The 15,905-nt window shown below is 35.4% G+C and overlaps 1 protein-coding gene across 1 annotated transcript in view; it reads left to right on the forward strand.

Annotated features, from left to right (window-relative positions):
- HOOK1 (hook microtubule tethering protein 1) overlaps positions 1–15,905 on the forward strand; it is a 70,868-nt gene that overhangs the window by 36,362 nt on the left and 18,601 nt on the right. Inside the window, exons 9-14 of the mRNA XM_045477602.1 lie at positions 3,677–3,843; positions 10,469–10,609; positions 12,081–12,282; positions 12,836–12,946; positions 15,557–15,644; positions 15,724–15,784. Of these exons, the coding sequence (XP_045333558.1) occupies positions 3,677–3,843; positions 10,469–10,609; positions 12,081–12,282; positions 12,836–12,946; positions 15,557–15,644; positions 15,724–15,784 (770 nt within the window). The remainder of the gene's footprint in view (positions 1–3,676; positions 3,844–10,468; positions 10,610–12,080; positions 12,283–12,835; positions 12,947–15,556; positions 15,645–15,723; positions 15,785–15,905) is intronic.

A 15,905-nucleotide genomic window follows, 5' to 3' on the forward strand; every position in this document is an offset into this window, starting at 1 on the left:
GAGATCACAACCTGAGCTGAAATCGGACGCTCAACCGACTGAGACACCCAGGCGCCCCAAAAGGGAATTTGTTTTTGAGAAATCTTTACTTTTAATCATATGTTACTTGAGAGTTGTTTTTGAATTGGGGCAGAGGGGATTGTTTTAATTCCTGATCAAATGTAGCAAAAAAAGAAAAATAAGCTGCACAGAAATGCACCAAGGACAGGTAAACAAGAAAAAGGACGTAACTTGTGAAGTCAAAAAACCCGACAGTCAAGGAAAGAAGCAGGCATGTGACGTAGACAGAAGTGCTGCATAGCAAGCATCTGTTCTCCTTTCCTCATCCCTGACCCACGCAGGGGGATCCACGGGAATCTCGATTCTTCTCCCTGCGGTCTACACAGTCAGGAGAGTCACCCTTTGATTCTTTTGTTTTCTTTCACTGGACGAGGGAGGAGCAGCTAAGACACTACAGGCCTGACTCCTGATAGAAGCAGTCTGTAGAGCTACACACCGCACTGGGGAGAGGGCTGATGTCCAAAGGATTTCCTCCCTGGGGGTGGGAGACACTGCTCAGCACTCTGGTGGAAGGTATTTAAACCTCAGAAGTGAGAGTGTAGCCCAGGTGTCGTAAAGACTGCACCTTGCCTCAGCTTGCCCCCTCCTTCCCTGACCATTCCCAAGGCTGTGGAATGGTGTGGAGGGAGAACAGCCTCCACCATAATGAGAGAGGAAGGCACACTGGATCTTCAGTAGAGTGGAGACGTGTCGAGGAGTCTTCAGCCCACACTGGAACATCTGGTGTATCCTGACTGCCAACAAAGCACGAGTTAGATGGAAAGAATAGAAGTGTGACATCCATGCAAACAGTGCAGACCAAAGTGCACGTAAAAGACTTCAGCCGAGCTTAGAAAAATAATGTTTGCTTCATGTTGTGGAACAGCTTCCTCAGAACACATCAGTAAAATAGATGGTGCGTGAAGACAACAAAGTGAGGTTTAAAAGAAAGTTGCAGGTGCACAGACACTAATCACCAAATAATGGGAAACACTAGGCTTTATCCTAGGTAAGCCATTGAACTTCATGAATAGGAGAAGAACGAGTCCTTGGTTGTTCAGGTAGAAGAGGCAAATCACCCACAAAGACCAGACCATCAGGCTTCCCTACAACTTCAGTACCAGAATTTGGAAGAGCAGTATCTACTGAGTGCTTAGGGAAGCGGCATCATGGCCAGATGAAGAGCTCAGGTGCAGACTCACGAGCTGTTCTTGAAAAAACTGCTTGTTGACGGAGTCTAGCTAGCAAACATGTTTTAATCGAAATAAAGAATGCAAGAGTGGAGATTCTGTGGGGAAGGATCTGGTGAAGCTTGAATCCTTTCAAATACAGAACTGTGTTGGTTCTGTGCAAATTATGGTCATAAATTCTGATTCAGTAAATCAGGAGGCAGGTCTGATTATGTGTACTTAAAAAAGAAAGAAGAACTCCACGTGATATTTGGATGTGAAGTTTTGAGGAACTCCGTTCCAATCAGGATATTATGGGACCTTCAGGCAAGTTGTGACGTTTGCCAGTGGCTCTTATTCTGCCCTTCCAGCCACCATTCGTGACCCCCGGCAGCAGTCGGATGCAGTCCTTCACTTGCTGCGGTAATAATGCCGTAGCAATGGTCAGCCATTCTTGCCTGGGGTACGTTAGAGAAGACATGCTCCTGTCCACCATTGTACAAGATACATTTATATCTGAGGCAGTGATTTTCAAACTTTAATGTGATGACGTTTTTATTTATTTTTTTAAGCGGGCTTCGTGCCCAGTGCAGAGCCCAATGTGGGGCTTGAACTCATGACCCTGAGATCAAGACCTCAGCTGAGATCATGAGTTGGATGTTTAACCAACTGAGCCATCCAGGCAACCCATATATTTGTTTAAATAAGCAAATAGGACACAAGTATTACGTTAAATCTGGGTAATGTAAGAAAATGGTGTGGTTTTTTTTTTTTTTTTTTTTAGCTTTTTGAATTTTTCTGTCTCATTTTTAAATAATTCGACACAGCAACAAAGGAGAGAGAAACAAAGAAATAGAGAAGAAAAATAAAAACAGAGAAGGATAAAGGCAGGTACATAATGAACCTATGGAACTTGTTAAAGGAGATGTGTAGAACCACCACTGGACATTCTGTGTCATAGATGGGAGGGAGGGTGTGCAAGGAATTTGCATGTTTACTACCTTCTCCTTCACGTCTGTGGTTAAAGGTAGCTCTGGAGCCACACTGTGAAACATGGATAGGACCCAGGTTGGTTACACACCAGGTGTTGACAACTGAATTTGCCCTTACCTACCTAATTTACGTGGTTCTTACACAGGTTGGAAGACTGAGGGTATTGTTTCTCTTTTGTGGATCTTTTTGTGACACCCTCTTCCCTCCAGCTAGAATGAGATTTTCTTTTCTTTGTGTCCCATCTCCTACCCTATGGTATGTTTCCACCAAAGCACTTTGAACATTTCCTATTGTGTAATTATTTACATTTTTACCATAAGGATGCTAAGGGTACAGACTCTCCTCCTTTTTCATATCTCAGTCATTTAGGGTTGTACATGACAGGTAATAGTCACTAAACTGCTTGCTTGGCAAGGATAGATACATGCATTGAATTTAGGGAGAAAAACTGCTTTCTCCCGTAGTCTTCCCGGGAAGACTTTTCTGAGCCTTTGTGTTGGTCATTGCCCATTGGTCATTGTGTTGGTCGTTGTGTTGGTCAAAGGCAAGTATTTGTAATTTGCCTATATGGTGTTGAAGGCACTCACTTGCTTTTAATTTCCTATTAGTAGCTCACTGTGTTGGTATACAGCCTCCTTTACGTAACTGGGTTGAATTAATTACATCTATTGAAAAAACAATTGCAAACCTATGTAGTAATATGTTCAAAATCATAATAGGTCAACTTTTTTTCAAAGGAAGCTTAATATAATCATATGTAAACTTCTGGTCTTACATATGACCAGGTTACAGCCTTTTTAAAAGGTTTTAAAAGATGTTTTTAAATGGAAAAGAAAAAGAACTGAAGCAAATCATGTTTGTTGCATTAATATGTAAGTAAAGTGAAAATGTATCAGGTACTGATATCGATGTGATTCTAAATTTTTAGCCATTTTAAATTATAAGCAAACAGTCTCAATGTGCAAATGGATTTAGTTCAGCTTTTTGTTACTGATTCATTAACCAAATAATGTGCTTGTCTCTGAAGACATGATATGTAACTGATAATTTTCTGCTGTGAACCTAAAATAACTTTGTGCATATGTGTGTGTATTTTAGCTTATTAGGTAACAGCATCCTAATAGTAAATTTATAACTAAAAGAGGAACAAATTAATTTTTCAAAGCTTATCAGTACATTAGATTTTAAAGACTTAGAAAAATTTTCTTACTGAAACTAGGGCAAGCTTAACATTTTGAAGATGTTGTCCTTGTATGTTTTAACTCGGTTTTCTCTGTAGTAATCAAATTACTTTGATTTCTTTTGTTTGACTCAAACATCCTAGACCCCAAATTCCAGCTTTGGAAGGATCCTTAGAAATTATGTTGTCTGATTGACCAAGCTCATTTAATGGCTTGGTCACAGTAGCAGTGTGGGGCTCTGGACTCTTAAGTTTTTTTGCTATTGATGCTTATATTTGTGTATTTGTTTTTTAGGTGACTGCACTTCAAGATGAAAAGAACTCATTAGTTTCTGAGAATGAGATGATGAATGAAAAACTTGACCAGTTGGATGGATCTTTTGATGATCCAAATACAATGGTTGCAAAAAAGTATTTTCATGCACAGTTACAACTAGAACAATTACAGGAAGAAAATTTCAGGTAGCATTTTTAGTAAAAACCATTCCATGGATTTCTGTTAAACCAGGAGTTAAGAAGTCCTATCAGTGATGAATTATTAAGCATTTTATAGTGTGCTATAGCATGCTATAACTTTATAATATGCTTAGAACACTGAAAATAGAAGCTCTGAAAATATCAAATGGTGTAAATAGTTCCTGCCTTCATGGGGCTTGCAATCTAGTTAGGCAAGTGGGATATGTGTATAAAAAGAAAACAGCTCAAAATAACTTGTGATTAGGGCCAAATAAAGGCCATAGGCAAGTCCAATAGGAGTTTAAGGGAATGACTGCTGAGATCTGGGGGGAATGGGGTGTTTCTTACATAGGAGAGGGAACCTGATAATAAATGGAAAAAATGGAAATCTTAACCTAAACAGGTGCTTTCTATTTAAATTTTTGTATTTTTTCTTTGAAAAAAAAAAGGTGGTGTACATCTTTATTTTTTATTTATTTTTTTAAAATGTTTTTTAATGTTTATTTATTTCTGAGACAGAGAGCATGAGTAGGGGAGGGGCAGAGAGAGAGGGAGACACAGAATCTGAAGCAGGCTCCAGGCTCTGAGCTGTCAGCACAGAGCCCGACACGGGGCTTGAACTCACAAACCGTGAGATCCTGACCTCAAGCCGAAGTTGGTCGCTCAACCTACTAAACCACCCAGGCGCCCCACATCTTACCTTTAATAAACACTGTCTCTTGTGTGCTAGTAGCCTAGCCTTGGACTATATAAGGCCTTGAGAAGAGGCACTCTAATTGTACTGTATGTATTTTTTGTTACTTTTTTAAAATATAATTTCAAACAAACACAGTAACAGTTGCAAGAATAGCGCAAAAAACTCCTTTATATCTTTTGCTCAGATTCTGCAGTAGTTTGGCAGTGTTTTCCATTTGTTTTAGCAGTCTCTCTACATATTCTTACAGATGCATATATTTTTTCCTGAACCACTTGAGAGTACGCTGGAGACGTGCACTTTTATCCCTGTATACTTTGGCATACATTTCCTAAAACAAGAATACTTTCTTATAAACCACAATGTAGTGATTAAAATTAGGGAATTTGCCATTGATACATATTACCATCTAATCCACAGATTGTATTCAAATTCCAGTAGTTGTTTCATTGTCCTGTAGAGCTATTTTTTTTCCCGTTTCAGAATCCAATCCAGGATCATGCATTGCATTTAGTATTATTCTTACTCAAAGGACTACACATCCATTACTGTCATCAGTTATTTGATGCTGGAATTATCCCAGATTCGACCACTGGGAATCCTTTCAATTGGCCCCTGTGTCCTTTCCAACCTGTCGCTATCCTTTGAGCACGTTCTTACTTTCCTGCACAACAAAATATTCTAGACTCATTCTCCTTTCCAGACTCTGCAGTCAGCCATTTCTCCAAAGATTTTTAATTCCTTCTAGTGGAGAATGTTATTTAGAAACAAAGACCTGTGCTCCAAATGAGTGTTTTCGTCCTTGCTTCTAGGCCACTTTGGAGTACAGAGCTAGGAAATACACTAGCACAGGTTCCTACGACCGATTTTCACACTTGCCTGTGTCCACACGCTGAAATATACACATGTCTGCATTTATTCTATTTCTCAGTATGAACAGTGAGTTCATATTGACATCTTTCCTTTTAGTCCCCTGTCTTCGGGGTTCATTCTGATCTGCATTTCCATATTGTCCACTCCTCCAGTGGTGAGAAACGTGGCTCCCATTTTCCTGAACATATATTCTCATATACTTAATCCTAAAACACATAGAAAGCAATTTAAGAATTGCAGTCTTACCTTTTTAATACAAAATATTATTAGACTTCAGTATGTTTATGGTTCTTTTACAAGGTAACATTTACATGTTGTGAAATGAAGAAATACTGCGTCCAATTTAATGTGCTAACAAAGGCATACATTTGTGTTATCACACTTTTATCAATATATAGTTCATTCCAATCACTGAAGAAAGTTCTTTTATGCTTCTTCCCAGTCAACCCCTACCTCCCAGAGGCTAATTACTCTTCTGAGTATTTTTCAGCATTGATTAGTTTTCTCTAATCTAGAGCATCATATAAATTGAATAATGCAGCGTGAACTTCTTGGTGATTGGCTTCTTTTGCTCAGCATTTTTGTGAGATTCATTTATGTTTTGAATGTATCTGTAATTCATTATTTTTTATTGCTAAGTAGTATTCAAATATTTGGAATTATTCTACATTATACCACACTTTTATTTATCCATTTCCCTTTAGATGGGCATTTTGGGTTTCCCAATTGGGGTTAATATAAGTGAAACTAGTCTGAACATTATAATACAAGAGTTTTTAAAGACCTATGTTTTCTTATTTCCCATTGGTAAATATATACAGCAGTATTGCTGAGTTGCGCACTAGCTGTTTAATTGTGAAAGATACTGCCAAACCGTTTTCCAAAGCCGCTGTAACATTTTATACTCTATGAGCAGAATTTGCTGCTTATTGCTCTAGTTGTTCTGTCTGGTAGGATATTTCGTTCTTATCTGTCTTTTTAACTTTAAACATTTTAGGGAAAATGTAGTAGTATTTCATTATGGCTTTAATTGGCATTTTTCTGACAACAAATGATGTGATAAGCCCCTTTTCAAGTGCTTATTGGCAATATATCTTACTTTGTGAAGTGTCTCTTCACACTGTTGAGCTGTTTTTAAATTGGGTTGTTTGTCATTATCAATTCGTTGTAGGAGGTTTTAAAAATTTGGATACAATTCCTTTTGTCAGATATATGCATAGTAATATTTCACTCATTCTGTGACTTGCCTTTTCATTTTTTAAATGGGGTCTTTCAAAGAGGAAAAGTTCTTAACTTAGATGATGTCTGATTTGTCAATATTTTTAATATTAGTGTTGTTTTGTGTATTGTCCAAGAAATCTTTGTCTACTTCCATGCCATGGAGATACTCTCTATTATGCTCTTCTAGAAACTTCACAGTTTTATCTTTTACATTTAAGGCTATAGTCCATCTTGAATTGTTTTCTAAAACAATGGTGTAAGGTATGGAGGTCAAGCTTTATTTATTTTTTTTATTTATTTTGTTATTTTTTAAAGTTTATTTACTTATGTTGAGAGGGAGAGAGAATGAGCAGGGAAGGGGTGAGGGTAGGGAGAGAATACCAAGCACGGCTCTGTGCTGAGAGCACAGAGCCCAGCACAGAGCTTCGTCTCATGAACGGTGAGATCATGACCTGAGCCAGAATCAAGAGCTGGACACTTAACCAACTGAGCCACCCACGCGTCCCTATTTTTATTTTTGTTTTCCATATGGATATCTAGTCGTTACAGTTGCATCATTGAAGATATTTTAATTTTACTCCACATTGCTTTGTATCTTCATGAAAAATGGTATCATAAAATTGGGTTCATCTTCTGGACTTTCTAGTTGTTTTCTATTGATCAGATTGTCTTTATGCCTGTATGATGTGGTCCTGATTACTTTAGCTCTAAAGTAAGTTTAAAATCAGGTAGTATAAATATTCCAACTTTGTTCTTTCTTTTCAAAAATTGTTTTGGCTATTCCAAGTCTTTTTGCATTTTCACATCTGTCAGTCAATTTCCATTTAAAAAAACCTTTTGTGATTATGATTTAGGTTCTGTAAAATTAATATCTTAACTATATTGAGAATTACCGTCTATGAACATTGTATCTTCATTTATTTAAGTCTTTAGTTTCTCCCAGCAATATTGTGTTGTTTCTAGCAGAGAAGTTTTGTGTTTTGTTAACTTTATTCCCATGTAGATGCTATTACCAATACAATTAAAATTATTCTGAAAAGCGGCTGCTAATATGTACAATTCATTTTTATATATTGAAACTCAAGCTTTTATTTTGAAACTTTTATGTCTTCTGAAACTTTTATGTCTTCACTTATTGATTCTAGAAAATGGTTTATGCAGAAAATTCTAAGACATCCATAGTCATCTAATCTATTAATAGAGCTTTACATCTTCCTTTTATTATTTCTGCCCTGTATTTATTTTTCTTGCATTGAACAAGAGAAGACATCTTACTTTATTCCAGGTCTTAGGGGGGAAATGTTCAATTAAGTACCATCAAATATAATACTTGCTGTAAAGTTTTTTAATGTGTTTTTTTTCTGTTTGAAGGAATTCCCCTTTATTTCTGGCTTGCTAAGAGTTTTTATTACTAATTGTTGATTTTTGTCAAATGATTTTTCTACATCTTGAAATGACAGTGTGGTTTTCTTTTTCATTCTTTCATTATGATTGTTTTATTTTTTGATTGTTGAACAATCTTATATTTCAGGGTTAGACCACTTTGGTCATACTTATTATTCTGCATATATATTAACTAGATTCAGTTTGCTTATAGATTGAGAGAATTTTTTTTTTTTTTTGGTTGTCTTCATAATAGATACTGGTCTATAACTTTTTTTCTCTTGTAATGCCTTTTTTTAGGTTGTCAGAGTTCTGCTAGTCTCATAGAATAATTGGGAAGAATTCTCTCCTGTTTTCTGAAAGAGTTTATGTGTGAATGATATTAAACAATCTGGGCCTATGGTTTTCTTTGTGAAAGGGTTTTTAATGACAATATAATTTCATCAGTGCTCATAGGGCTTCTTAGATTTTCTGTTTCATCTAGGTCAGTTTGATAAGTTGTGCTTTTCAAGGTATATGCTTATATTGTTTAAGACGTTGAATCTATTGGCATAAAGTTGTTCATAATATTCTTTCATTGTCCTTTTAATGACTGTAGGAGCTATACTGATGCTTGCTTTTTCACTCCTGGTATTGGCAATTTGTATTTTTTCTCATTTTTCTTGATCACTCTTACTAGGGTTTCATCAATGTTATTAATCTATTCACTTTATTAGCTTTCCGTATTATTAGTTGTACATCTCTGTTCTTTCTTTCTTTCCTTTTATTTACTTTGGATTTAATTTGCTCTTCTTTTCCTAGCCTCTTAAGGTTGAAATTTGGATTGATTTTAAGACTTTCTTCATTTCTAATATGTAAGCCTTTAAAATTGTAAATTCTCCTCCAAGCACTGGTTTAGCCACGTTCCCCAAATTTAACTGGTTGTCTTTCCGTTGTTATTCTGTCTGAATTATTTTCCAATTTCCTTTGTGATTTCTTCCTTGACTTGTGGGTTGTTTAGAAACATGTTGTTTAATTTCCAAGTATTTAAGGCTTTTCTAGACTTCTTATTGTGACTGATTTCTAATTTAAGTCTCTTATGGTTAGAGAACATATTGCATGGGATTGCAGTCTTTTGATATTTATTAATACTTATTTTATTGCTCATCATGTTTCATTGTGATTAGTGTTACATGTGCACTTGGAAAAATGTGTGTTCTGTCATTTTTGACTGACATGTTCTATACATGTCAACTGAATCATGTTGGTTAATAATGTTCAGATCTCTTCTGTATTTTTATGTTTAGTTTTTTTGTTTCGTTTAGTTCTGTCATCCATTAGAGACTGGTATTAAACAATGATTGTGGATTTGTGGATTTCTACCCTTGATTCTATCAGTTTTTGTTTCATGTATTTTAAAACTATTTTTTAGGTATATATATACATTGATGATATGGCTTTCTAGTAATTGACCCTTTTATAATTATGAAACATTTCTTTGATAATACTTTTTTTGTCTTAAAATTTATTTTGTTTGATGTTAACCTAACCACCCCAATTTCCTTTGCTTACTGTTTTCATGGTGTTTTTAAATCCTTTTACTTTTAATCTGTGTCTTTATGTTTATAATATCCCTTGTATAATTAATGTATATTTGAGCCTTTTTTGTTTAGTCTGATAGTCTCTGCCTTTTCAATTGGTGCGTTTAACCTATTGGCCTTTTATGTAATTTTTGTTATGGTTGTATTTAGGTCTGTCATTTTGCTGTTTTTCATTTGTCATATCTATTCCTTTCCTTTATCTTCCTTTCCTGCATTCTTTGGAATCAAATATTTTTTTAATATTTTATATTAAACACTGTATTGCCTTTTTCCTTTTTTTTTAAAGTTTATTTATTTTGAGAGAGAGAGAAAAAAAAAAAAAAACAAAAAATGAACGAGTGGAGGAGGAGCAGAATCCCAAGCAGGCTCCTTACCGTCAGTGCAGAACCTGACATGGGGCTCAAACTCATGAACTGTGAGATCATGACCTGAGCTGAGTTCAAGAGTCAGAGGCTTAACTGACTGAGCCACCAGACTTCCCCATCTTCTTACTTTTTGTTTTTACCATAGAGTTTGAAGTATTTATCCATAACTTATCATAGTCTACTTAGAGTTAATATTTTACCATTTCACACACGATGTATATTTTTGAGTGATTACATATCTATACATTTTCTCTTCACCTTTTGAGATTAAAACCCCTTTTAGAACTAGTGATAACCAAGCACCATATTTCAGAAGTGAAAATGAAAATTCAGAACATTAGTTTATTCTCAGCCAGTTTTAAATCCGGGAGCCAGAAGTGTCTTATTCTTTGAGTCTTTCTTTTGAGTGTAGAATTTTAAAGACTATTTTAAAAGTATGTCTTGCTAAGCTCATGTCTCAGTAAGAAAACAAATAATGGAAATTACATTATAAATACTTATTTTGTTTATGCAAGGCTTGAAGCTGCAAAAGATGATTATCGTGTTCACTGTGAAGAACTTGAAAAGCAACTAATTGAATTTCAACATAGGAATGATGAACTGACTAGTCTTGCTGAAGAAACAAGAGCCCTGAAAGATGAAATAGATGTTCTTAGGTATGCCATGTCTGAATATAATTATGTCGCTTCTAAGTTATTAGTCATTTCAGTATTCCATATTTTAATCAGGGATTCGTAGGGTTATTTCTACATATCAAGTACTGATCAGTTTTTTCCAGGCTCCTAGTCTTTACTTAATTTATGCTTGTTGATAATAATTGCAGTTTAAGGATAATATTCAATCTTTGTTAGCACAATTTCATATTAGAATTTGTAAACCCAAAATGATACCTTTTTCTTTTTTTGAGAGAGATAGAGAGTGAGCACACGCACAGCCAGGGAGGGGCAGAGAGAGAGAGAGAGAAAGAATGGATCTCAAGCATATCTGACAGCACAGAGCCCGATTTGGGGGGGGGGGGTATGATATCTTTTTCTTAAGATTGTGTAAACTGAATTACTTTTAGATACATTTAGCTTCATCTCCTTGTGCTCATTAGTTTATTTTGTGAACTTTTTACATGAGGGAAAGTATTCTCACAATCCATATTTTGGCATTTGATATAAAATAGATATAGGTAAGTATCTTAACATTTATTTCAGGGTTATCCCAAGGTTCTCTTACTGTCTTTGACAATATAAAATTTATATTTAGCTTTTCCTATGAATTGTTAGTCAAGCAAACAGACTTTCCATATGCTCTTTATATTTTCTGTTAAATTTTCTTTTTTTAAAAAAATTTTTAAATGTTTTATTTACTTTTGAGAGTCAGAGAGAGAGACAGAGCATCAGCAGGGGAGGGGCAGAGAGAGAGAGGGAGACAGAATCCGAAGCAGGTTCCAGACTCTGAGCTGTCATCACAGAGCCCGACATGGGGCTTGAACCCAGGAGCTGCAAGATCATGACCTGAGCTGAAGTCAGACCCTCAACCTACTGAGCCTTTTCTGTTAAATTTTCTTAATTAGCCATTTTGTTGCCCAGTTTTTATGTCCATTTGAAACAAAATCTTCCTACCATTCATTTGAACTTGCATGTGATGGAAAGTGATTTGGTTTATGTATTTATTTTTGCTCTAGTTGGCCAGGTAAGCACAACTCTAAAGGGATGTGCTTTGTCAAACAAATTATAAGTCAACTGCCTAAGTATATCAAATACTTAGAATAAAACTGCACTAAATGTTAAACACAAAGCACAATTGGCCTGTAAGCTTCAGAGAAGCTTGGAATTGTTCAGTTACATTTACAAAACCATTCTTTTTTAGACATTGTGCTGTATGAAACGGTTTGATAATTTAGTGTGTCAAATTTAAGGCATTTTTGTTTTGATACCTTTATAACAAAAAGGTTCCACACTGGACTTGAGTCTTTTTCTAAAGTTCTCACACAGTTTAATTCTTTTGCTGTCTGTCCGATTTTCTTTTCTGTTGTTTCAGCCAATTGATAGTTTATCTAGCTGACTAATTTTAGAGCCAGAATAGAAATGTTATGTGAATTTACTAGCTTTTACCCAGTAACATGTAGCTTTATTATAGGGCTACCTCTGATAAAGCTAATAAACTAGAATCAACGGTCGAGATGTATCGTCAGAAATTACAAGATCTGAATGACCTTCGCAAGCAGGTGAAAACTTTACAAGAAACAAACATGATGTATATGCATAACACCGTCAGCTTAGAAGAAGAATTAAAGAAGGCAAATGCAGCACGTACACAATTAGAAACGTACAAGAGGCAGGTAAGAAAATATGTCATTTTTTTTTTAATCATTGTAACTGAAAGAGCTCAACTTTCTTATTCCTTCTGATACTTTAAGAATGATAGAGAGGTGAAGAACATTGCCTATAACCAGCTGTGAGCTTATTATGATGACAGATTTCTCCTACCTGTAATTTTAATTCCAGGATTGATAGTTGAGTTTGAGTTATCTGGGTCTTTCCCCTTTTTATTGTCTTCTGAGCTCGTATATATTGGGAGGCATTTTACTGCTTATTATTAGCATTTCTGGTAACTAATAATAATTGCCTAGAGAATGGAGCTATAGCCGGTAATATTCTGTTTAGCTATTTATCAAGCAACCTAGAGAAACAGTAGAGTACAAGAATGGTTTGTTTATTAAATTATTATTTGAGTATTTTAAAATTTATGTTAACTCTTATCCACATGCTATTTTCACAAGTATTGAGGATTACTAGATTATATTCTTAGTCTAAGTTTTATTTCCAATCAGTTTCTCATTTGTTGACCTCTGAAAAACTATTAATATTATATACCCTTGTTTTCGACAAAAGGTTCAAGATCTTCACAATAAACTTTCCTCTGAATCCAAAAGGGCAGATACACTAGCATTTGAAATGAAGCGGCTTGAAGAAAAACACGAAGCTTTACTTAAGGAAAAAGAGGTAAGCATAAATACAGTTGATAAGTCATACGCCTATCTTCTTTTAGTTTTTAATATTATCCTTGCTGGTCTAAGATTGGAAGTCACATCAGTCAGTTCTTCTGTCTTTCTCCAAATTAGAGTATTGGTGTAAAAGAAGTAGAAAGAATTCACCCTACAGTTTCGTTACTTTCCTTCCCAAGGGAAGATGGAGTCACAGAGGCAAGGCCCCTATGTCTCAGTGTGTGCGTTCCCATTCTAGACCATTGGCTCCTTGAGAGCGGGCACCACAGATGGGATTTTTTTGATGGCTTTATTGAGATATAATGTATATGCCATCAATTTTGCCTACTTAAAGTGTACCATGCAGCAGTTTTTAGTACGTTTGTAGTTGTGCAGCCATCCCCACAGTCAGATTTTAGAACACTCTCCTCACCCCATCAGTGTGCCTACTAGCAGCTGCTCTCTGTTCTGGTTCCCTCCCGCCCAGCTTCAGCAACCACTACTCTACTGTCTTTCTCTATAGATTTGCCCAGTCTGTCCAGAATATGTCATTATACACTTTGTGGGTTTTGTGACTGGATTCATTCATTTAGCTTAATGCTTTCAAAGTTTATCCATTTCGTAGTATGAATCAGTACTTTGTTTGTTTTCATGCTGAATAATACCCTGTTCTGTGGACATACCACATTTTATTTATCCTTTCATCATTTTATGGACATTTGGGCTATTTCTGCTTTTTGCCTATTAAACAGTTAACGTGGCTATGAACGTTTATTTACAGTTTTTATGTTGACATGTGTTTCATTTCTTGAGTATATACCTATGAACGGTACTGCTGGATCATATGATAACTATGTTTAACCTTTTAAGGAAATACCAGACTGTATTCTAAAGTAGATGAACCATTTTTCATTCTCAGCAATTTGTGAAGGTTTCCAATTTCTCCACATCCCTGCCAACACTTACCAGCCTTTTAATTTTAGCTGTCTTAGTGATTATGAAGTGGTATGCCATTGTGGTTTTGATTTGTGTTCCCGTAATGACTGATGAATTTGAGCATCTTTTCATGTACTTGTTGGCCATTTGCATATCTTCCTTGAAGAAATTACCTCTTCAAATCACTTATTCACATACTATTTAAATTATTTGCCTTTTTATTATTGAGTTGTAAGAATTCTTTATATATTCTGGACATAAGCTCCTTCTCAGATATATGATTTGCAAATATGTTCTTTTATTCTGTGAGTTGTCTTGTCACTTTTTTGATGGTATGGTTTGCAGCAGAATAGTTTTTCATTGATGAAATCAGAGTTAGCCATTTTATTCTTTTGTGTATTTTTTGGTACTATTTCTATGAAATCATTGAATAATGTGAGGTTATAAAGATTTATGTTTTTTGTTTTCTTTTAGTTTTATAGTTTTAGCTCTTATATTTATTCTGTGACAAATTTTGAATTTTTGTATATGGTATAAGATAGGAGTCTCAACTTCATTCTTTTCTGAGTGGTATTCAGTTGTCCCAGCACTATTGTTCTTTCCCTATTGGATTGTCTTGATACCCTTGTTAAAAATCAATTGACCATGAGACTGTAGTGATAGATACATTATACGTTTGTCAGAACCCATAAAAGTAAAAAAGAAACAGTTAACTCTAATGTTAAAAATCAATAATAGCTCATCAATTCTTTTTTTTTTTTTAATGTTGATTCATTTTAGAGAGAGAGAGAGAGAGAGAGACAGAGCGTGAGCAGGGGAGGGGCAGAGAGAGAGGGAGACAGAGAACTCGAAGCAGGCTCCAGGCTCCACACTGTCAGCACAGAGACCGACATGAACTTGAACTCATGAGCCATGAGATCATGACCTCAACCGAAGTTGGATGCTTAACTGACTGAGCCACCCAGGAGCTCCCTTATCAGTTCTTAAAATAACCACAAACTTTACCTCGCTCACTATTCAGAACACCTTTGCAAGGATCTAAGTATCAGCATTTCCATTTTGATGGTGTGGATCCTAAAGCCAAAGAACTAAATAACTCACCCTGCATAATTTAACTAGGAAATAGGGAACCTGGAATTCAAGCCACGATCTATTTGCCTCCAGAGTCCATACTTTTTACTAATTACTCCACAGTTGCATATTTGTACTCTGTTGCATAATTACATCAGTTTGGTTCAAAGGTATATTATCTTTGAAATCACAAGATTTGTGTTGTATAAAGATTATTTACGTGATTTAGCACTAAAACTAAAATATTGTCATTTTTATTTTTATTTTATTTATTTATTTATTTATTTTTAAACATTTATTTATTTTTGAGACAGAGAGAGAGAGCATGAACAGGGGAGGGGCAGAGAGAGAGGGAGACACAGAATCCGAAACAGGCTCCAGGTTCTGAGCTGTCAGCACAGAGCCCGATGCGGGGCTCGAACCCACGACCGTGAGATCATGACCTGAGCCGAAGTCGGACGCTTAACCAACTGAACCACCCAGGCGCCCCAAATATTGTCATTTTTAAATAACTAAACAACAATTAGGAAATTAGTTTGCTAAGATAAATTGTTATAACCATAAAGTACATTTCTTGTGGAAACAATTAATTGTTTTGCTCATATAAACAATTCTTTTTTAGAGACTAATAGAACAACGTGATACTCTGAAAGAAACGAATGAAGAACTTCGATGTTCACAAGTACAACAAGATCATCTAAACCAAACAGGTGAATTTTGTTGGATTTTTAAAAGTTTTTTTTAATGATAGAAATGCTGAAATGTTGATCTTTCATTGTTGTTGTTTAGATGCGTCTGCTACAAAAAGTTTTGAGAATCTTGCTGCTGAGATTATGCCTGTGGAATACAGGTAAATGTGTTTTTATTAATTGATAATATTAGAAATGTGATTTCTTTAAAAAAAATTATTAGCCTTTAAAATGTTCCATTTTATGAGTCATAGAGCTCAAAATACTTTGTCTCATCTGCTT

This window comes from Leopardus geoffroyi, chromosome C1, assembly GCF_018350155.1.
Source record: "Leopardus geoffroyi isolate Oge1 chromosome C1, O.geoffroyi_Oge1_pat1.0, whole genome shotgun sequence".
Classification (NCBI taxonomy): Eukaryota; Metazoa; Chordata; class Mammalia; order Carnivora; family Felidae; genus Leopardus; species Leopardus geoffroyi.